This window comes from Balaenoptera physalus, assembly GCF_965194825.1.
Source record: "Balaenoptera physalus genome assembly, chromosome: X".
Taxonomy (NCBI): domain Eukaryota; kingdom Metazoa; phylum Chordata; class Mammalia; order Artiodactyla; family Balaenopteridae; genus Balaenoptera; species Balaenoptera physalus.
The window spans coordinates 21,122,105-21,146,578 of NC_138903.1; the positions used below are offsets into that span (position 1 = coordinate 21,122,105).

General features: G+C 39.2%; 1 protein-coding gene and 1 pseudogene across 3 annotated transcripts in view; one reads left to right on the top strand and one right to left on the bottom strand.

Annotated features, from left to right (window-relative positions):
- The window catches only part of ACOT9 (acyl-CoA thioesterase 9), a 74,100-nt gene that overhangs the window by 40,096 nt on the left and 9,530 nt on the right, over positions 1 to 24,474 (bottom strand). For both annotated transcript variants that reach the window (XM_082447205.1, XM_082447203.1), the window contains exons 3-4: positions 13,611 to 13,813; positions 1,690 to 1,746 (exon numbers count right to left, since the gene is read on the bottom strand). In XM_082447205.1, the coding sequence (XP_082303331.1) occupies positions 1,690 to 1,712 (23 nt within the window). In that variant the 5' untranslated portion in view covers positions 1,713 to 1,746; positions 13,611 to 13,813. The remainder of the gene's footprint in view (positions 1 to 1,689; positions 1,747 to 13,610; positions 13,814 to 24,474) is intronic.
- Positions 7,324 to 12,417, top strand: LOC309652977 (methyl-CpG-binding domain protein 3-like 2B pseudogene; annotated as a pseudogene). Its single transcript has one exon. The product of its transcript is annotated as a methyl-CpG-binding domain protein 3-like 2B pseudogene (transcript).

Here is a 24,474-nt window from a genome sequence, read left to right on the forward strand (position 1 = left end):
CAAAGATATTTATAGTGAAACTAATTTGTTTATAAGTCATCTTATTAAACTTGGATAGATTATTAACATAAATGTAGTAAGAATAGTAATTCTATGCAGATTCTCAAATATGACATTTTGGTCAAAGCCTTGGTAATATCCAAGGGGCTTTACTGGCTCCATAAAGTCAACTTTAGTTCTTTAAAATTGTCTGGTAATAAGGAATTTCAGATTAGACCTTTAAAGTCTCTTTAGGCTAAGAAGCCAAGCTAAGGACTTGTTTAATTGTGTCCTGCTACAAGAAGAACAAATTCTTATTGAGTTTATATAAATATATATATTGTCATGAAAAGAGGAGTATTTAATAAGAGTTTCTGAATTCTGGAGGGATTAGGTAGGGAGAAAAAGATAAATGTTTCAACTTTTGTTTACAAAAGTATACTTTCTCAAATTGCTGTCAAGTTATAAATATTAATAGCTTAAAAGAGAGAAGCAAAAGGAGTCCTTTAAATCTGGAAAACAAAACATTAAACAACCAGCAATATTTAAAATGAAGTCATAAAAGTTATAATCATCTTCATCAGTTCATTCAGTCTCCTGTAATTAATTTTTGTTTTGCTTCATCTTGGGTTAGTAGCTTTATGAATCAATCACTTTTCCAGTAGAGTCTTAGAAATTCTTACCCAGTTCGGTGTTATGATCTTAAAGTTATCAGAAACCTGTATTCTAGAGTACTTGTTAATATCTTTTCCATAAATCTCTTTGAAGATGAAGCATTTTGCCTGTAGATGATTACAAATGCTTTCAGAGAGGAATCAAGAGTAAAACAATAACTGTGACAAAAGACTTAAAAACATCCATGGTTAAAGATCTAGTGAGAATTCACCAAAAAATGATGCCCAAATTATTATTTTGTGACATACAATATTATAAAATAATAACTGGAATTTTGACTGATAACATTATACAAGGACATATCAGGTTTTTAGGAATTTCATATAATTTCTAGAACACATATTAATAATATATACTATGTAAATATAACCCAAGAAGGTCAAACATTACTTTTTATTTGACAATGTTTGCCATGTAATTTAATATCAAATAAGCCTAAATAAACTGAGATTTCTCTTTTATAAGGAGAAAGAGCAAATTTTTTCAGAACTTCCAGGGGCCCTCTGGAAAATTCCAAAGTTAGTTTGAGGTCAAAAAGACTTCATTCAGAATTTGATTTGGGGAAGTTTGTTAAAAATGTCAAAAGATTTGAAACCCTTGATCAGTTAGGAGTGTAAGTCACTATGACATAATACTTAGTTATCTGTTCACCAAAGTGATAACTGAAAGATTTCAAAGGCAAATATAGAAAGTTATATAGTTGTAAAAAACCCTAGCTCTTAAAATTGAAAAGACTCAGTTTTCCTAATTAATCAAAGATCTGATAAAGACAATGTGGAACACAGGAAATATTTCCCATGACACAGAATCCTTGTTTCCTAGGCAGATTACATTAAAGGTAAAGAAAAACCTTTTATAATATTTTATTAAGAACAGACCAATAGTCTAAGAAATTTTGTGATTTTAACAGAGAGAAAATTAAACTCTAGTTTTGTATCAGTACATTACTGAGCTCATTTTTAAAATCCTTGTAAATAAATCTATTCAATTTTAGCCAGCTGTGACCTCACAACATAAAATTTCTCTTCCACAAACCTTTTGCATCTTTCTATATCCATTTAGGTTTTGCCTTCTTCTTTTTCCTTTCTTCTTCTGAAAAAAATAAAGTCATTTTATTTTACACATTACTCTCTTTCTCCTTAACAAAAACACATCCTATATTCCTTGCATACTCCTCATATGAAAATACATTTTATTGTAAATCAACTATCCTTCAATTTTTAAAAATTACAAGTTCAAACCTCATAATAAGGATCACTTTGATGTTCCATATCCCTAGAATCAGCAATATTTTCACTATTATATTGATTTCTTCCAATCAATGTGAGGGAGAGCAATGTCAGTTTTCATTTCTTTGAATCAAAGTGAAAAACTGCAGGGCAGAATAGTCTAACAAATAATGTTCATGTGCTGTTGGTTGTCAAAGAGAAGAGTTAGAGAGAAAGAGAAAACCAGACATCAGCTCCTCGCCCTACAATACACTAAACAACCAGCTCAGGTGGTTTTGTGTCCTATTCACTTGTGCAGTAACTATTGCTTGTATCCATGCCATGTAAACTCAGTCTATTATTTTCAGGATGTAGAACACACCTCTACATCCTTAGCAAGGAAACAGAAGAGCCAGTCTCATAATGAATGAGTGCTTTGGCACTTGTTAGGGGTTTGTAGCCTCGGGTTTAGACCAATGAGTTTATTAATTTCCTAATGCTAGATATTTAGGGGCTTTATGGAGAATAGATAGAAGTTCTGTTGACAGAATTAAAGGCTATGTAGCTGTGGGCTTCCCTCGTGGCACAGTGGTTGAGAATCTGCCTGCCAATGCAGGGGACACGGGTTCGAGCCCTGGTCTGGGAAGATCCCACATGCCGCGGAGCAACTGGGCCCGTGAGCCACAACTACTGGGTGTGCGCATCTGGAGCCTGTGCTCCACAACAAGAGAGGCCGCGACAGTGAGAGGCCCGCGCACCGCGATGAAGGGTGGCCCCTGCTCGCCGCAACCAGAGAAAGCCCTTGCACAGAAACGAAGACCCAACACAGCCAAAAATAAATAAATAAATAAATAAATTTATTAAAAAAAAAAAAGGCTATGTAGCTGTGACAAAATTAAGAATGTCTCAGTTCTACTCTGTTTTTGGAATCTGAAGGGAGAAGAAAGTATGTAGAAAAAATATGCAAACACTTACTGAAAACTGTTTGTTCTTTTTTTATTCAGATATTTTATGGAGTTGTTTTTTATGAAGAAATGAAATAAATCTGTACTGATATTTTTTAAATCCAATTTTCTTCCCTTTCTTTGTATACAAAGTTGTTTTCCTTCACTCTTTATTGTTTCTAGTAGCTCTATTTTTACATATTGATTATAAATTTTAGCTATGAGTAATCTTTATTTTCCAGTGAAAATTACAAAGCAGGCAATAGTGAACTATCTATCATATATTAGCACCCCATAGTAAATTAGCAAATTTATAAATACATAATTATAAAAACTTATACTTTTTAGAAACACGTTTTTCATAGTACAATATTTAATGTGGTTTTAATGTGGCAAAAGACATATTTATTAATAGACCCAAATATCTTTGTCTCTGTAAAAATTAAGAAAAATAAATAAATTTAAATTTATGTTTAGTGATCAATGTCTCAGTAAATTATCTTATTTGGAAATGATCTAGATAATAAATGTTCAATATTTAGTTTAGCTTAGTATAAACTTTTATTTACATTTATTTAAATTACTTGTTTTTAACAATTATGCTTAGATTAGCCATCAAACAGCTAGCCATCATCTTAAGTTATTTTGTAACATAGAGATAGCATGAGCTTATTCAACAAATAAACCAAGGTAGAAAAAGTTATATGTTTGCATTACATTTAATATTGACAATTCCAAAGACACGTCTGTTTTTATTAAACCAACAAACTTAAACTAACTTTTATTTAACAAAGATTATCCTGATCATGTGAACTTGAAAACAGTTGGATTAGAGTTTCCATTTCTGAGAGTTTTAGGAATATTTAATTTATACATGCACTTATTTCTCTTTAAGCCAACTAAGTAGAATTCTTTTAAAAATATCAGGGACGGAGTCAAGATGGCAGTGTGGGAAGATGTAGAGTTAGCGGCTCCCCACAACTAGGGCGCCTGCCGGCTGCTGGTGGGGAGACCCCCAAGGAGACAGGAGGAACCCCAAAGTGAACCAGTAGGATGTAGGGGGACTGAGCGGGGAGGAGAAGTGGAGGCCAGACAGGATCAGTGCCCCTGAGGCTGGGGAGACCAGGAGAGGCAGGTGGGAGGGACTCTCCAGGAAGAGCAGGAGAGGAGCAGAGGGCGACTGCCCCCCGACTCAGGCCGGGGAGACTGCTGAGCTCCCAGGGCGATCCCCTGCCCTCCAAAGCCCCCTCCAGACCACGTGGGTTCTTGAGGGCATAGGAGGGAGGCCAGGGAGATCAGGAGAAGCAGGCGGTAGGGGCCCTCCCAGACCAGAGAAGCAGGAGAGGAGGGTGTTTACCCCACCCACTAGAGCCCAGGAAGCCTGCTGGGCTCCTAGGTGAGGTCCCCTGCCCTCTGAGACCAGGGGTGGGGGGCACACCTGGGCCCCTTCTGTTCCTTGATCCTAAGCCCCAATCCCCACAGCCCCCAGGGCCTTTTCCAGCCCTGTGGGTCCTGAGCATTGGCCCTGCCCACCGCCCAAACCTCGCCCTTGCTTAGGCCCTGCCCTCCACAGCCAAGGCCTTCCCCCCCCTTTTTTCCCCCCTCCTCCTCTTTTTTAATATTGTGGTACTGTAGTACTTTCTGGTTGTTGATTCATCTATATTTTTATTTTTATATTCTTCATAACATATCTGTTAGTTTCCTAGTCTAATTTTATATTTTACTTTGTTATTGGTTTTTTTTTTTTTTTTTTTTTTGCCGTCCCAGGTGGCTTGCAGGATCTTGGTTCATGAGCCGAGTTGGGCCTAAGCTCCTGCGGTGGGAGCTCCGAGTCCGAACCACTGGACTAGCAGAGAACCTCAGACCCTACGGAATATTCATCGGAGTGAGGTCTCACGGAGTTCCTCATCTCAGCACCAAGACCCAGCTCTACCCAATAGCCTACAAAACCCAGAGTTGGAAACCTCAGGCCAAACAACCAGTAAGACAGGAACACAATCCCACTCACAAAAAAAAAAAAAAAAAAAAAAGACATGGCAAAAAAATATATCACAGATGAAGGAGCAAGGTAAAAACCTACAAGACCAAATAAATGAAGAGGAAATAGGCAATCTACCTGAAAAAGAATTCAGAGTAATGATAGTAAAGATGATCCAGAATCTCAGAAATAGAATGGAGGCACGGACTGAGAAAATACAAGAAATGTTTATCACAGATCTAGAAGAACTAAAGAACAAACAAAGAGAGATGAACAACATAATGACTGAAATGAAAAATACACTAGAAGGAATCAATAACAGAAAAACTGAGGCAGAAGAACAAATAAGTGAGCTGGAAAACAAAATGGTGGAAATAACTGCCAAGGAGCAGAATAAAGAAAAAAGAATGAAAAGAATTGAAGACAATCTCAGAGACCTCTGGGACAACAATAAATGTACCAACATTCGAATTATAGGGGTCCCAAAAGAAGAGGAGAAAAAGAAAGGGCCTGAGAAAATATTTGAAGAGATTATAGTTGAAAACTCCCCTAACATGGGAGAGAAAATAGTCAATCAAGTCCAGGAAGCACAGAGAGTCCCATACAGGATAAACCCTAGGAAAAACACACCAAGACACATATTAATCAAACTAATAAAAATTAAACTCAAAGAAAAAATATTAAAAGCAGCAAGGGAAAAACAAAAAATAACATACAAAGGAATCCCCATAAGTTATCAGCTGATTCTTCAGTGGAAACTCTACAGGCCAGAAGGGAGTGGCAGGATATACTTAAAGTGATGAAAGAGAAAAACCTACAACCGAGATTACTCTAACCAGCAAGGATCTCATTCAGATTCGACGGAGAAGTCAAAAGCTTTTCAGACAAGCAAAAGCTAAGAGAATTCAGCACCACCAAACCAGCTTTACAGCAAATGCTAAAGAAACTTCTCAAAGAGGGAAACACAAGAGAAGAAAAGACCCACAAAAATAAACCCAAAAGAATTAAGAAAATGATAATAGGAACATACGTATCGATAATAACCTTGAATGTAAATGGATTAAATGCCCCAACGAAAAGACACAGACTGGCTGAATGGATACAAAAACAAGACCCATATATATGCTGTCTACAAGAGACCCACTTCAGACCTAGGGACACATACAAACTGAACGTGAAGGGATGGAAAAAGATATTCCATACAAATGGAAATCAAAAGAAAGCTGGAGTAGCAATACTCGTATCAGATAAAATAGACTTTAAAATAAAGTCTGCTACAAGAGACAAGGAGGGCCACTACATAATGATCAAAGGATCAATCCAAGAAGAAGATATGACAATTATAAATGTTTATGCACCCAACATAAGAGCACCTCAATACATAAGGCAAATGCTAACAACCATGAAAGGAGAAATCGACAGTAACACAATAATAGTAGGGTACTTTAACACCCCACTTACACCAATGGACAGATATCCAAACAGAAAATAAATAAGGAAACACAAGCTTTAAATGATACAATAGACCAGATAGATCTAACTGATATTTATAGAACATTCCACCCAAAAGTGGCAGAATACACTTTCTTCTCAAGTGCACATGGAACATTCTCCAGGATAGATCACATCTTGGGTCACAAATCAAGTCTTGGAAAATTTAAGAATATTGAAATCATATCAAGCATCTTTTCTGACCACAACGCTATTAGATTGGAAATCAATTACAGGAAAAAAACTGTAAAAAACACAAATACACGGAGGCTAAACAGTGCACTACTAAATAACCAAGAGATCACTGAAGAAATCAAAGAAAAAATTAAAAAATACATAGAAACAAATGACAATGAAAACACAACGACCCAAAACCTATGTGACACAGCAAAAGCAGTTCTAAGAGGGAAGTTTATAGCAATACAATCTCACTTCAAGAAACAAGAAAAATCTCAAATAAACAATCTAACCCTACACTTAAAACAACTAGAGAAAGAAGAACAAAGAAAACCCAAAGTCAGTAGAAGGAAAGAAATCATAAAGATCAGAGCAGAAATAAATGAAATAGAAACAAAGAAAACAATAGCAAAGATCAGTAAAACTAAAAGCTGGTTCTTTGAGCAGATAAACAAAATCGATAAACCCTTAGCCAGACTCATCAAGAAAAAAAGGGAGGGCTTCCCTGGTGGTGCAGTGGTTGAGAGTCTGCCTGCCAATGCAGGGGACACGGGTTCGAGCCCTGGTCTGGGAAGATCCCACATGCCGCGGAGCAACTAGGCCCGTGAGCCACAACTACTGAGCCTGCGCGTCTGGAGCCTGTGCTCCGCAACAAGAGAGGCCGCGATAGTGAGAGGCCCGCGCACCGCGATGAAGAGTGGCCCCCGTTTGCCGCAACTAGAGAAAGCCCTCGCACAGAAACGAAGACCCAACACAGCCAAAAATAAATAAATAAATAAATTTATAAAAAAAAAAAAAAAAAGAAAAAAAGGGAGAGGATGCAAATCAATAAAATTAGAAAATAAAATAAAATAAAATAAAATAAAATAAAATTAGAAATGAAAAAGGAGAAATCACAACTGACACTGCAGAAATACAAAGGATTATAAGATACTACTACAAGCAACTCTATGCCAATAAAATGGACAACCATGAAGAAATGGACAAATGCTTGGAAAGGTACAATTTTCCAAGACTGAACAGGGAAGAATTAGAAAATATAAACAGGCCTATCACAAGTAATGAAATTGAAACCGTAATTAAAAATCTTCCAACAAACAAAAGTCCAGGACTAGATGGCTTCACAGGTAAATTCTATCAAACATTTAGAGAAGAGCCAACACCAATCCTTCTCAAAATCTTCCAAAAAATTGCAGAGGGAGCAATTCATTCCACGAAGCCACCATCACCCTGATACCAAAACCAGTAAATGATATCACAAAAAAAGAAAATTATAGACCAATATCACTGATGAACATAGATGCAAAAATCCTGAACAAAATACTAGCAAACAGAATCCAACAGCACGGACTGCACTTTCCAGCAAGACACAGGCTGTCTGCATCTCAGGGGTGGGTCCGAGGACAGCTCTCGAAAGATGGGGGAACCTGAATGGACCAGTTTTCCAAGCCAGCCTCTTCTGGGGAAGCGCAAAAGAAATATGATGCCTGAGACGTTGGAGAAGAAAAGACAAGACCATTTAGCCAAGGCCAAGCAGAGACATCGTGACGGAACTGCACTTCCTATGAGGCTGACCAGCTGCGTTTTCAGGAGGCCAGTCACAAAGATAACTTCTCATCCTGACAATGCGGTCAGGCGCCGTCAATGCGAGGGGACCTTGGAGAAGCCCCAACAAGTCTGTGCATTCAGGAGACTGCAGGGGCTCCAGGTCTACAGCCCTGAAGGAGAACCTTTCAGCACGTTGGACAGCGCAATTATTTTCGGAGTAATTGCCCTGCGTGGTGCAGGTGAATCCCTGGGCCGTGCTGGTGCCAGGTCTCTGCACACCAGCCCTGAAGCCATCACTACCCAGTTTTCAGACGGGGCAGAGATGATCCCAGGATTGGGTCTCTTCCTCCCACAGACCCTCTGCAGGCAACCAGTAACATATGCAGATATTCGCTGACAGTCTCGGAAAGTGAAAGGAGCAAGGGAGAGACTGGATATGGCCTTGAGGGCAGACAGGCTTGCCAGGGACACAGAGAGAGCCAGGAGCCCTGAGAACTAGGTGAAAAATGGAGAAGACTGTCCTGAAGAAGCCGAGCGCTGCGGCCCCTGGGAAGTGGTTCACTGCAGGACAGCCCTTCGTTCTACTTGCCTCTTTAAGTGTCAACCCTGTTTCTGGAGTGAGATGCTTTGTTAGATTAACATTGTACTCTATTAAACTCTTGGTAGACAAAAACGACAAGAGTAAACGTTTTTGTGAGTGAGAGATTGGGTTTCATGTGACAAGAAAAATAATTTTTCCTTATCTTTGTACACTTCAATCTCTGTCAGGATTTCTCTATTGAATTCTACAGAGGTAATCTAGTCTGGGGGGATTATTTAATGTTTTTAGTTATAATATTTTCTTACATTGCTTACACTTAGGCAAGAAATGATACCTACTCTAGAGATTATTTTTTAATATTAATGCTATAAAATTTTATTAAGCTTGCTTTTTACTTTTCATTTTAACATCTTTATTTTGTCATTATTGTGTCAAATGCTAAATCAGACATAAGACTTTTTTTTTTACATCTTTATTGGAGTATAATTGCTTTACAATGGTGTGTTAATTTCTGCTGTACAACAAAGTGAATCAGCCATGCGCATATATATCCCCATATCCCCTCCCTGTTGCATCTCCCTCCCACCCTCCCTATCCCACCCCTCTACGTGGACACAAAGCACCGAGCTGATCTCCCTGTGCTATGCGGCTGCTTCCCACTAGCTATCTATTTTACATTTGGGAGTGTATATATGTCCATGCCACTCTCTCACTTCGTCCCAGCTTACCATTCCCCCTCCCTGTGTCCTCAAGTTCATTCTCTACGTCTGTGTCTTTATTCCTGTCCTGCCCCTAGGTTCATCAGAACCTTTTTTTTTTTTAGATTCCATATATATATGTTAGCATACGGTATTTGTTTTTCTCTTTCTGACTTACTTCACTCTGTATGACAGACTCTAGGTCCATCCACCTCACTACAAATAACTCAATTTCGTTTCTTTTTATGGCTGAGTAATATTCCATTGTATATATGTGCCACATCTTTATCCATTCATCTGTTGATGGACACTTAGGTTGCTTCCATGTCCTGGCTATTGTAAATAGAGCTGCAATGAACATTGTGGTACATGACACTTTTTGAATTATGGTTTTCTCAGGGTATATGCCCAGTAGTGGGATTGTTGGGTCATATGGTAGTTCTATTTTTAGTTTTTCAAGGAACCTCCATACTGTTCTCCATAGTGGCTGTGTCAGTTTACATTCCCACCAACAGTGCAGGGGGTTCCCTTTTCTCCACACCCTCTCCAGCATTTATTGTTTGTAGATTTTTGATGATGGCCATTCTGACTGGTGTGAGATGATATCTCATTGCAGTTTTGATTTGCATTTCTCTAATGATTAATGATGTTGAGCTTTCTTTCATGTGTTTGTTGGCAATCTGTATATCTTCTTTGGAGAAATGTCTATTTAGGTCTTCTGCCCATTTTTAGATTGGGTTGTTTGGTTTTTTGATATTGATCTGCATGAGCTGCTTCTAAATTTTGGAGATTAATCCTTTGTCAGTTGCTTCATTTGCAAATATTTTTATATACTCTTTTTAAATGTACTTTTTAAAGGTTCATTTTTTTCCCTAGAACTTGATTTTGAAAATATTACTGATGAGTTTGCTTCTAGTAAAACAAAGAAAGTAAAATTTTCATAAATTCTGGTTAAGGGATAAATAAAATATTTAAATTTAAAAAAAAAAAAAAAGAACCCAACAGCACGTTAAAAGGATCATACGCCATGATCAAGTGGGATTTATCCCAGGGATGCAAGGATTCTTCAATATATGCAAATCAATGTGATACACCACATTAACAAATTAAGGAATAAAAACCATATGATCATCTCAATAGATGCAGAAAAGGCTTTTGACAAAATTCAACACCCATTTATGATAAAAACTCTCCAGAAAATGGGCATAGAGGGAACCTACCTCAACATAATAAAGGAAATATATGACAAACCCACAGCAAGCATCATATTCAATGGTGAAAAACTGAAAGCATTTCCACTAAGATCAGGAACAAGACAAGGATGTCCACACTCGCCACTCTTATTCAACATCGTTTTGGAAGTCCTAGCCACAGCAATCAGAGAAGAAAAAGAAATAAAAGGAATGCAAATTGGAAAAGAAGAAGTAAAACTGTCACTGTTTGCCAATGACATGATACTATACATAGAAAATCCTAAAGATGCCACCAGAAAACTACTGGAACTAATCAGTGAATTTGGTAAGGTTGCAGGATACAAAATTAATGCACAGAAATCTCTGGCACTCCTATACACCAAAAACGAAAAATCAGAAAGAGAAATTAAGGAAACACTCCCATTAACCATTACAACAAAAAGAATAAAATACCTAGGAATAAACCTGCCTAAGGAGGCGAAAGACTTGTACTCAGAAAACTATAAAACACTCATGAAAGAAATCAAAGATGACATAAACAGATGGAGAAATATACCATGTTCTTGGATTGGAAGAATCAATATTGTGAAAATGACTATACTACCCAAAGCAATCTACAGATTCAACACAATCCCTACCAAACTACCAATGCCATTCTTCACAGAATTAGAACAAAAAATTTTACAATTTGTATGAAAACACAAAAGACCCCGAATATCCAAAGCAATCTTGAGAAAGAAAAACAGAGTTGGAGGAATCAGGCTCCCTGACTTCAAACTATACCACAAAGCTACAGTAATCAAGACAATATGGTACAGGCACAAAAACAGAAATATAGATCAATGGTACAGGACAGAATGCCCAGAGATAAACCCACGCACCTATGGTCACCTAATTTATGACAAAGGAGGCAAGAACATACAATGGAAGAAAGACAGCCTCTTCAATAAGTGGTGCTGGGAAAACTGGACAGCTACATGTAAAAGAATGAAATTAGAACACTACCTAACACCATACACAAAAATAAACTCAAAATGGATTAAAGACTTAAATGTAAGACCAGACACTATAAAACTCTTAGAGGAAAACATAGGAAAAACACTCTTTGACATAAACCACAGCAAGATCTTTTTTGACCCACCTCCTAAAGTAACGGAAATAAAAACAAAAATAAACAAATGGGACTTAATTAACCTTAAAAGCTTTTGCATAGCAAAGGAAACCATAAACAAGACAAAAAGACAACCCTCACAATGGGAGAAACTATTTGCAAATGAAACAACAGACAAAGGATTAATCTCCAAAATATACAAACTGCTCATGGAGCTAGCTCAATATCAAAAAAACAAACAATTCAGTTAAAAAATGGGCAGAAGACCTAAATAGACATTTCACCAAGGATGACATACAGATAGCCAAGAGGCACATGAAAAGATGCTCCACATCACTAATTATTAGAGACATGCAAATCAAAACTACAATGAGGTATCACCTCACGCCAGTCAGAATGCCCATTATCAAAAAATCTATAAAAAAAAAATCTAGAAACAATAAATGCTGGAAAGGGTGTGGTGCAAAGGGAACCCTCCTGCACTGTTGGTGGGAATGTAAATTGATACAACCACTATGGAAAACAGTATGGAGGTTCATTAAAAAACTAAAAATAGAACTACCACATGACCCAGCAATCCCACTACTGGGCATATACCCTGAGAAAACCATAATTCAAAAAGAGTCATGTACCACAATGTTCACTGCATCTCTATTTACAATAGCCAGGACATGGAAGCAACCTAAGTGTCCATCAACAGATGAATGGATAAAGAAGATGTGGCACATAAATACAATGGAATATTACTCAGCCATAAAAAGAAATGAAATTGAGTTATTTGTAGTGAGGGGGATGGACCTGGAGTCTGTCATACAGAGCGAAGTAAGTCAGAAAGAGAAAAACAAATACCGTATGCTAACACATATATATGGAACCTAAAAGCAAAAATGGTACTGATGAACCTAGTTGCAGGGCAGGAATAAAGAGACAGACATAGAAAATGGACTTGATGACATGGGGTGGGAGGGCGAAGCTGGGGCGAAGTGAGAGTAGCATCGACATATATACACTACCGAATGTAAAATAGTTGGCTGGTGAGAAGCAGCTGCATAGCACAGGGAGATCGGCTCAGTGCTTTGCCATGACCTAGAGGGGTGGGATAGGGAGGAAGGGAGGGAGGCTCAAGAGGGAGGGGATATGGGGACATGTGTATGCATATGGCTGATTTGCTTTGTTGTGCAACAGAAACTAACACAGTATTGTGAAGTAATTATACTCCAATAAAGATCTATTAAAAAATATCATACATATATGGGAATTCCCTGGCGGTCCAGTGGTTAGGACTCGGGGCTTTCACTGCCGAGGGCCCGGGTCCAACCCCTGGTTGGGGAACTAAGATCCCACAAGCTGCACGGGGTGGCCAAAAAAAATATCATATATGTATATATATAATATACATACATATATGGATATACGTAAACATGTAGACAGACACAAAGGTCTTATAGTTTTCATTTTTTAATTTTAGCCATATCTCAGGTATAATAATACAAAACTCAAAAGAATCTGGATCCAAATTGTGTTTCTGGCTGACAGACTAAGTTAAGGTTACCTGCTCAGATGGCCAAAGTTTTTTAATGAAGATTGTGTGTGTGTGTGTGTGTGTGTGTGTGTGCGCGCGCGCACACACACATGCGCGCACTGTAAGGATTCTTTTAGAGAAGCTATTTTTAGAGTCACTTTGTCTCTTAGAAACTTCTGCATACAAATCAAAGAGTATCTTCCATCGTCTCTGAGAGGTTTGCAATCCTCTTTTCAAGGGCACCCCGTAAAGTGGACTATCTTATCTACGTTAAAGTTTCCCCAAAGTGGCCACTACAATTCCAAATTATCCTTTATAAAGGTCACCCATTTTGCCAGAAAGGCACAAGATCCTGGTCCATAGTAGGTATACATACAAGAAGCAAGAGTTTTTAAGGGAAGAGGAGAATGAGATTTAGATGAGGTGGAGCCTATCTCTTCCTCTAGATTCCCTGAAACAATCTGTGAGGAGCTCAGTAATCCTACCATTGCCTAAATCCCAGGGAATCACAAGTTTCTCCCCTTTCAGACAGAAGGGTGACTTACCAAGAAGCTTCAACAAACAGAATACAGGTATGCACAATAAATTCCAAGAGCTCAACATGCAAAGAGAGCAGCATTCAGGCTGACTGCAAGGTTGGCAAGACAGTGGTGAGCTCAATGGGCCCAGTGGGTACCAGCACGTGGTTGCTCACTGGCCTCAGAGTTGTTGAGGGTCTTCTTTGGATCCCACTTCTGATGTCAGAAAACTGTCAAAAATCCAGAAATAACACAATCAAAACCACCAAATCAATAAGTAGTATTTAGTAAGAGTTTGTTGTGTATATAAAAACAGTTAGGAACTGGGAGCTTCCAGATTCAAAGATGGATATGAAGGTCACAGGCATTAAATTACAGCAAGGCTTATAAAGTGAAAATGAGAAAGTTATTAATGTTTACAATGACTGGTTATTACAATGGGGGGTTCCAGATGGCAGGGGATTGGTTAAAAGTGATTATCTCATACCATTTTAAAGACCATGACGTAAGGTTGTTTTTTTTTTTTATGACTGTCAGAGGCATTTACAAGAAATAACCTAGGTTAAGTTTCATTTATGTCCATGAAATAAGCTAGATTTAGTTGAGCTTACTGGCTTAAATGGTTTTGTCTGCTCAGGGAATTCTCAAGTCCAGTCTCCATTTTGTATTTAATTTTAACCACACACACACACACACACACACACACACACACACACACACACACACTGAGAGCAATCTGCTTTAATGTACTAGAATAAATGTCTCAGGCCAAGCCTGCCAGAGTTTGGTTTTGCTATTAAAGGGCACATTCGGGGCCCCTCAAGGTACTGAAATCTAGTGTTGGGAAACTAGGGAAACAGTGTCACTTGCAGGAAGCCCAAATTGAATACTTTAGTGATTGGAGCTGCTCCAATTCTAACTGAAGTCTGTGCCTTCCTGTCTGGGACTATAAGCGTTGAGAAACACTCTGGGTGAGGGAGTGCGTGGGAGGGAATCAGAGAGGGGTTCACTACTGATGAGGCATATGCGGGAGACTCAGAAGTCTGTTCAATCATTCCCAGACCGAGAGCCCCACGGAAACCAAGCTGCTTTGAGCGCTTCCTCGTCACGCCTGCAGTGAACCTGCAGATTCTCTGCCTTCCAGCCCCGCCAGCCCACACCACTGAGAACTAACATCAGCCAATCCGGTCCCCGCCAGTTCTCGCACTTCCCCTCCCTAATGCTGACGCCACCATCATCAGGTCTCCGCCCCATGTGCCTCCCTACTTCATCCTTTGTCACCATAGAAACACACAGAGATTCAATGATGTTTGAGGGACTAAGAATACAGAGATGAAAAAAGCACAGTCTTGCACCAGGAGAGGCACACAGCCTACGAGAGCGAGAACACGGAAACAAATCAATATAATATGACATTAACTGAGGAATATGCAAAATACTCCTGATACAGCAAGAGTGAATTATTCCTGAACAATGTGATTTGGACAGTATTTTCCTCATCCACTATATTAGCTTCCTATTGCTGCTGTAACAAATTACCACAAACTTAGTGGGTTAAAACAACACAGATTGATTATCTTACAGTTCTGGATGTCAGATGTCTGACACACGACTCAGTGGGCTACAATCAAGGTGTGTTGGCAGGGCTGTTTTCTTTCCTGGAGGCTCTTGGAGAGAAATCATTTCAGAATCCCCTGCAAACCAGTTCTGGGGATGGCTTTTACTTGGCCAAGAGGCTCTTACAGTCTCAGAGAAAGTCAAGATAATGAATAGGAGGAATTTTTCTGATGAATTCTATCTTAAATTCTTAAAAAATAATCAATAGAGGGCTTCCCTGGTGGCACAGTGGTTAAGAATCCGCCTGCCAATGCAGGAGACACGGGTTCGAGCCCTGGTCTGGGAAGATCCCACATGCCGCGGAGCAACTAAGCCCGTGTGCCACAACTACTGAGCTCCCGTGCCACAACTACTGAAGCCCACGCGCCTAGAGCCTGTGCTCTGCAGCAAGAGGCCACCGCAATGAGAAGCCAGCGCACCACAACGAAGAGTAGCCCCCACTCACCGCAACTAGAGAAAGCCCGCACGCACAGCAATGAAGACCCAACCCAGCCAAAAATAAATATAATAAATAAATAAATTTATTTTAAAAATCAATAGAGCCAATATATTAATTTAATCCATTTATTAAGCACCTACTATAGGCCAGGTGCTTTGCTGGGTGCTAAGGTTACAAAGATCAAACAGACAGAGTTCCTGACCTCCAGGAATCCACCACCCTGAGAGGAAAAAACAGAAATGTGATCAAATGCACTGTGATAACTGCTCCTATGAATAATGTGCCATAAGACCTCAGAGGAAGCAATATAAATAATGCATTCTGCTGGTATGCAGTGTTGGAGGAGTCTTGGTGAGGAGACAGGATAGTGGCCTGTAGAGCCACAAGAGAAGGTGACATTTGAGAGTTCTTCCCTTAGAGAAAAAGAGACTAAATAACCCAAACTGAATTTTCCAGTTTCATAAATACACTTTTTATAAAGAGGCTAAGAACGCTTCCCAAATAATTAAATGGGAATGTGTTTGTTTGTTCTTCTGTCTCACATTATCACACATACCTGGCTAATTAAAATATGTCATTTTAGGGACTTCCTGGTGGTCCAGTGGTAAAGAATCCGCCTTCCAATGCAGGGGACGTGGACTCGATCCCTGGTCAGGGACCTAAGATCCCACATGCCGTGGGGCAACTAAGCCCATGCACCACAACTACTGAGCTCATGCACCTCAACGAGAGAGCCCATGTGCCACAAACTACAGAGCCCACTCGCCCTGGAGCCCGCGCGCCACAACTAGAGAGAGAAAACCTGCATGCCACAACTAGAGAGAAGCCCACACACCGCAAAGAAGAGCCCACACGCCACAACTAAGACCCAACGCAGCCAAAAATAAAATCAAATAATAAAATAATAATAATAATAAATAAATCATTAAAAAAATAAAATGTCATTTTAATTAAAGGCATCCATGGAAGGTGGCCAGGTATCAATGTACCAACGGCCCAGCTGCTCATCTCCTGGCAAGAAAGTTCCCTAAGTAACCTGCCAATGTCACCATCACCCCCAACCCAGATGAAACTTATGCTGGAGGCAACCAGGGTTATGTGTCCTCAGAGGAAATGAGTTGCATAAGCAAGACATCCGTTTCACTGCATTCTCAGAGGACTTAGTTCCACGCCCAGGGAGAAGTAACGTGACTCTCTCAGGATGGTTCAGAGCCAAGCCCCAGATTCCTGAGGGAGATTCATTGCTTGCTAACATGAACTTTGGCCCCGGGTAGACAAATCTCCAAACCATCGCCTTCATATGTCATGTTTGTTCAAGTCAAGACACACCTATCAAGTGCCTACTCTATGAGAGAAACTGCTTTGATGCTGGAGCCACGAGACTGAAAACGACAGTCTCTGCCACAGAGGGGCTCATGTCTGGCTTCCTGACTCATTTCCCAGATGAGGAAGCTGAGGCTCTGAACTTTCTGGTTTCTTTCTCTGGTCTGTTCATGTCGTACCCTCTTCATTTCCTCCCTTCCTGGATTCGCAGAGCCCAACTGAAGTCCTACTTCTTCTAAGAGGATTTCTTGACTCCTGTAATCATTAACTTTTACTTTCTCTACATTTCTATTTCACTAAGTCTGTATCTGACAACTTATCACTTAATTATACTTTGCTTTGTATTATTTCTTTAATTACTTAAAGTGTCCATCATGGAACTCCAATGATATTGTAAGCTTCTTGAAGGCAGGAGTCATCTTTTAAATTTCGAGTTGGGCACAAAGTTAATTCTCAATATTTAGTTAAGATTTAACTGATTGGATGATGGAAACCAGCTCTCAAGCAGTAATGGAAGGAGAGGAATGGTAAGCAATGCTCCCACCTTCAAAGGCTGGTTTAGTCCCAACCCAGCCTTCAAAAACCAGCTGCATTGCGTTTAAAGAACCTTCCATAAGAGCATAACATAAAAACAAAAGGGTCCACATTATAGATCATATTCACAATACAATCCATCCAATTAAAGATTGAGTCCATCACAGTAAAAAAAAAAAAAAAAAAGGATGATTTATTATATGGGAGGACCATGTAAATGTCAACCTCAAAAGCTAGCCTCCCAGCATCCTAAATTTAATTTAACCGATCTATTATCCATGCATTAATCTAAACCCTTTGAGATGTTTTTAAATTAAAAATAACTTTTTTTCTTATTGCCATAAAGGATTTTTTCCTCCCTCTCTCATCCCTACTCTTGGGGTCTGGCACCTTCTAGGAAAGCCTGATTAACAGAAGTAGGCATTTAGTAGGGAAAGAGACAGCAACTCTGTAACATTACAACGCCTGAAAGCACATGAATGTTGGCAGTGGGAAAGGTCTGATTTTTTGTAACCATGGTAAGGGCCTCTTTCTTTCCTCCCCTCTTCTACTTACTTGCAGGATTCAAGCCCAAGGAAATCCTCAGTCCTTTTCTAACCCCTGGCCTGTCTCATCCAGAAGGAACTGGATGACTGACACCCAGCTGAAGGCTATGGAGTGGAAGAAGTCTGAAGGGCTGCGTTTCCCCTGTGGGCTGTAAAAAGACAAGTCCACTACTTTCTTCTGGCCTGTGTTGCTTTGTGTCTATATTCTTTTCTCCTGTTACAGTAGAGTTTTTCCCCTGGTACTTCGGCAGAACTTTTTCCCTAGTACACTAGGTTCTGGGAAAGGAAAGGGAAAGGGAAAGGGATAGGAATAGGAAAAGGAAAGGAAAGGAGAAGCGAAAGCAAAAGCGCCATCAGGAGCAGGTTATCTGCCACTTGCCTATATGGGGCAAAGGCTTTTCACATCCTTTATACCCCTCTTCCACCCTATAGTCAGCCAGAACGTGGCACATTGTAGGAAGGCATCTGACAGTGATCTCTTTCACTGAAGAGAAGATATCATTGAAGAATTCCAAAGAACTCATAAGGGAGAAGAGGATTCCCATTGGTAGAACGAGAAAAGCTTATCCAGAGTCTTGAAGGTTCTGTCTTTATTTACTGGCTCCTAAACTTGGCACAGTGCCTGATACCCTGTAATTATATAATAATATGGATTGATGAAATGGCTAAATAGCAGTATGATAGCTACCATGTATTGAATACTTACCTCACTGCCTAACATGTTGAAAATATATAATAAATATTTGTTGAACAAAGAGGGAATAGCAGTAAGGATAATATTATATTATTGAGAACTTATTGCTCAATTATCTTGTTTAATCCTCACAACAACCATAGGAGATCAGTGTTCCCATTATTCCCATTTTACAGATAAGGAAAAATCAGGGTTTACAGGCATTAAGTAACTTTCCCAAAAATCAAAATGGCTAGCAAGAATTTCCCAAATAGCTATTACCAGACGCGCAGTGAATGGTGTCCTTCACCAGAGGGCATAGTCTTATACCCCAGACTTGCCCCGAAAAATTGATGATGCGGGTAGATCTGAGGAAGTAGACTCATGATCCCAGTCATGTACAACAGCAATCGCTGCTGGAATCAGGGGATTCTGCACAGTCAGAGGAACCAAACTGGGAAATGAGACGGCATCTTGAAAACTAGATGATCACAAGGCCTGAAATCATAATCCTCAAGTTCCCCTCTCATGTACATATTCAGCATTTTCTAAGCCTTCAACCAATATTTCTCCCTTTCTGGTTTGTTTCCCCATGTGGACAAATGTATTCTACATCTAATTTTTACTTTAGTAAATTATAAAGTAATGACACATGGTTCTAACTTAATGGATGTGTTATCATCAAATGGCTCCCCAACATACTGTAAACAAAATGTTTTGAAATTTGTCATTTCAGAATCCTATATCTGAATGTTAATTTTCCTAATCTAGGACTCTTTTCTATCTCAAGCCAGTAAATAAGGAAACTCTATTTCTACTTCTTTCCTTTCCACTGTGTTTTGGCAAAAATAGATTCAGAACTTATTACTATTTAATTTGATCCTTTCAGGTGGATCTGAGTCTGTCTCATTTATTGGCTAGATCCTTACATACATATCATCCTTATCCACCCCTTGGTCCTGTCCACCATGGAAACAGTAAGTGATAAGGGGACAGAAACAAGCATGAAATTCAAAACCAGATGCAACCTGGTACTGGGGCTACAGGGCCCTTATTTTCTGTAACTGGGGTGGACCATTCCTACTTGCCTGTTCTTGGTATAATACAGTAAGGTTAAAGTCAAGATTGGGAGAAAAGACATATCAGGTAAATACTTACCCAAAAAAAGCTGTGGGACTTCCCTGGTGGCGCAGTGGTTGAGAATCTGCCTGCTAATGCAGGGGACACGGGTTCGAGCCCTGGTCTGGGAAGATCCCACATGCCACGGAGCAACTGGGCCCGTGAGCCACAACTGCTGAGCCTGCGCGTCTGGAGCCTGTGCCCCGCAACGGGAGGGGCCGCGATAGTGAGAGGGCCGCGCACCGCGATGAAGAGTGGCCCCTGCACCACGATGAAAAGTGGCCCCCGCTTGCCGCAACTAGAGAAAGCCCTCGCACGAAACGAAGACCCAACGCAGCTAAATAAATAAATAAATAAATAAATAAATAAATAAAGTAGCTATTAATTAAAAAAAAAAGCTGTATTAGCTCTATTTATTTCATAAAAATGTACTTTAAATAAAAAACCACCATAAAAATAAAGAGGCACAAACGTGAGAATAGGAAAAATTCACCATGAAAATATAAAAATTCTGAACTTGCTTGAATTGGCAATTCAATAGAAGAAAAAAATATATGGCCAATAAACATATGAAAAGATCAATATCACATTAATAAAATTCAAACCACAATAAGATACCATTTTATACCCATCAGATAAGCAAAAACCATGAAGTGAAATTACCAACTGTTGGTGAGGATGGAGAGCGCTAAGAACTCTCATTCACTGCTAGTAGAAGTTGTGAATGGCAGAATCACTTTGGAGAACAATTTGGCTCTATTTTATAAAGTTGAACCCAAATATTATATGCTTTGACCCAGCATTCCAGTCCTTGGCAAGTACCCTATAAATTACTGCTCCTGTACTCAAGGACATATACAAGAATGTTCATAATAGCATTGTTTGAAATGGCAGGGAGGGAAAAAAGGAAACAGTCTAAATGTCCATGAATAGGAAATTTTTTTAACCTTGAATCCTCTGAGGATGAATTTTTTTTTTTTTTGTCTGTGTTGGTTCTTCGTAGCTGCACACGGGCTTCTCATTGCGGTGGCTTCTCTTGTTACAGAGCATGGGCTTTAAGCGTGCAGGCTTCAGTGGTTGTGGCACGTGGGCTCAGTAGTTGTGGTTCGCGGGCTCTAGAACACAGGCTCAGTAGTTGTGGCGCACAGGCTTAGTTGCTCCGCGGCATGTGGGATCTTCCCGGACCAGGGCTCGAACCCGTGTCCCCTGCATTGGCAGGCGGATTCTCAACCGCTGCGCCACTAGGGAAGCCCCTGAGGATGAATCTGAATCCAATTCATTCATAATACATTGCACAAATCACAGTTTCAAGGTCAGGACTTCTTTTTTTCTTGATAAATTTCAATGTTTATAATTTAATATTTCCTTCTTGTATCCCTTTCACACATATGAATAAGCCTAAACATTCCAAATAGGGAAAACATGCACTATTGGATTATTAACTGGAGAAAGCTGTGTAGCTCTCTGTCTTCCACAATGGCTCACAAGGTTGAAATGCCCTGTTGAATTTACCATGGTTCAGGTACTAGCCCTGAGATGTGCAAGTCAGAAACTTGAGTTGTCACTTCACTAAAGGTGAATCTATGTCCTTAGGAAGACTCACATCAACCAAGAGACTGATACGTGAAATAAGAATATCAATTTATTAATTCATAATGAGATGTGAGACTGCTTGGGGGCCATGAGAAACCCGGTTGTAATCAGAAAATTTACTGATAAGCAAGGAATCAGTTGCATTCAGCTAAGACACATTCACTAGAATGTAAGCGCCATGAGGATATTTTTGTCTGATTTTTCCACTGCTAAAATTCCAGCGTCTATAACAACACCTGATTCAATAAAAATCAATTAAATGAATGAATAAGGAGAAAATTAAGTATCCATCTCCACAATATGCAAAGACTGATCTCAAGATTCAGCTACTGGAGTTCTTGCATCAGGGTATTCTGGTTCCAGTACAGTGCCAGAGCAGGAAGCGCCAATTTTGGCATCTGAGATTCTTTTCCTATGCTTCCAGGACTGATCCTAGTAGACACCTTTAGTTGCCTACACTACAGCCATTCCCTTCTAATTCCTTGCTAAGAGCATCCCAATTTTGTTCGGGGCAGCAATGTGCTCAACCTCAAAGAACGAATCACAATTCATCTTGGCCAAACATAGCATCTGTTCCCGTGTGCCAAATACTCACCGTCCCAGCCTCCCTTGCAGCCATGGGTAGCCGTATTACCCAGTACTGTCCAATAAGACATAAAGGGAAGACTTCTGGAGTATTCTAGTAAAGATGTTGCTTTCCAGATAAAAAGACAGAGCCTCAGCCAGAGAAAGATTTTAGCTCCTGACCTTTCCTCCCTGTTTAGGATGCTGATGTGAGGAAATGATGCTTGGAGCTACTGCAGCCCTTTTATGTTCAAGAAATGAGTTGAGAATAATTGGCAGAGTGGAAGGGTTTTAAAAGCCCAGTTCCTCTGTAACATGGTTAATTGCTGAACTAGCCCTGAAACTGGCTACCTCCAGTCTTCTAATTGAATTTTTTAAGTTTTCATGGCTTAAGCTACTCTAAGTAGGTTATTCTGTTAGTTGTAGTCAAAAGCATTCCTAACTGATACAACGATTAAGGTTGTTATAAGATATACCTTTTCTCTTAAGGTATGTTAATACAGTCAGTCAGTTTATAGTCAAATATTAACTGGCCTAGGATACAATTTGAATATCTCTGCTCGATTTTAAATTTCACTTTCAGAGCCTATCCTAATCTCACTGATTTCTAATGCCACTACCCAATGTGACAGCACTGAGCACCTCAGGTCTCCTTTCCCAACACTCCTTTGCCTGATCTGTTCCTTCTTTCAAATCTTTCCAAGTTGTGCCAGGTTGCTGGCACTTCTGAACCAAAATAATCTCTTTTATCATGATAAACAGAAACTGATTTCAATGCTGAATGAATCAGAATATAGTTGATGTTATCAACAAAAGCTACTGAATTCCATTTGTGGGAATCTGGATATCATGCTTACTTACTTATTCTTTATTTCATTCCATTTTTGAGAGGTAAGTATAAGATGTTTTAGGTGTTTCCTTTGGTGATTTCTTACCTGATAGGTATAAGATATCAGAAACAACAGCAGTCCCCAAACTTCCTGTTTGTCCCGTCTGTTCTTTATTCCTTTTTTCCTCTTTTCCTGTCTTCCCTTGGATTATTTTTTATGAACCCATTTTATTTCCTCTATTGACTTATTAGTTATACCTTTTTAAGAACTTTAGTGGTTGCTCTGAGCTTTACAATATACAACTTTAACTTATCACAGTCTACTTTAAAGGTTATAGCATTTAACATATAATGTAAGAATCGTATAACAATATACGTCCATCCCATCTCCCCCATTCTTTGTGCTCTTGTGCTCATACATTCTACTTCTACAAATGTTATAAATCCCATAATATACTGTTGTTATTCTTACTTTAAGTAGTTAAGTATCTTTTAAAGACATTAAAAGATGATACTAATAGATGAAGAGATATACCATGTTCTTGGATTGGAAGAATCAACATTGTGGAAATGACTCTACTACCCAAAGCAATCTACAGATTCAATGCAATCCCTATCAAACTACCACTGGCATTTTTCACAGAACTAGAACAAAAAAGTTCACAATTTGTATGGAAACACAAAAGACCCCAAATAGCCAAAGCAATCTTGAGAAAGAGAAACAGAGCTGGAGGAATCAGGCTCCCTGACTTCAGACTATACTACAAAGCTCCAGTAATCAAGACAGTATGGTACTGGCACAAAAACAGAAACATAGATCAATGGAACAGGATAGAAAGCCCAGAGATAAACCCACACACATATGGTCACCTTATCTTTGATAAAGGAGGCAAGAATATACAGTGGAGAAAAGACAGCCTCTTCAATAAGCGGTGCTGGGAAAAACGGACAGCTACATGTAAAAGTATGAAATTAGAACACTCCCTAACACCATACACAAAAATAAACTCAAAATGGATTAAAGACCTAAATGTAAGGCCAGACACTATCAAACTCTTAGAGGAAAACATAGGCAGAACACTCTATGACATAAGTTACAGCAAGATCCTTTTTGACCTACCTCCTAGAGAAATGGAAATAAAAACAAAAATAAACAAATGGGACTTAATTAACCTTAAAAGCTTTTGCATAGCAAAGGAAACTAAAAACAAGACGAAAAGACAACCCTCAGAATGGGAAAAAATATTTGCCAATGAAGCAACTGACAAAGGATTAATCTCCAAAATTTACAAGCAGCTCATGCAGCTCAATATCAAAAAAACAAACAATCTAATCCAAAAATGGGCAGAAGACCTAAATAGACATTTCTCCAAAGAAGATATACAGATTGCCAACAAACACATGAAAGAATGCTCAACATCATTAATCATTAGAGAAATGCAAATCAAAACTACAATGAGATATCATCTCACATCGGTCGGAATGGCCATCATCAAAAAATCTAGAAACAATAAATGCTGGAGAGGGTGTGGAGAAAAGGGAACCCTCTTGCACTGTTGGTGGGAATGTATATTGATACAGCCACTATGGAGAACAGTATGGAGGTTCCCTAAAAAATTAAAAATAGAACTACCATATGACCCAGCAATCCCACT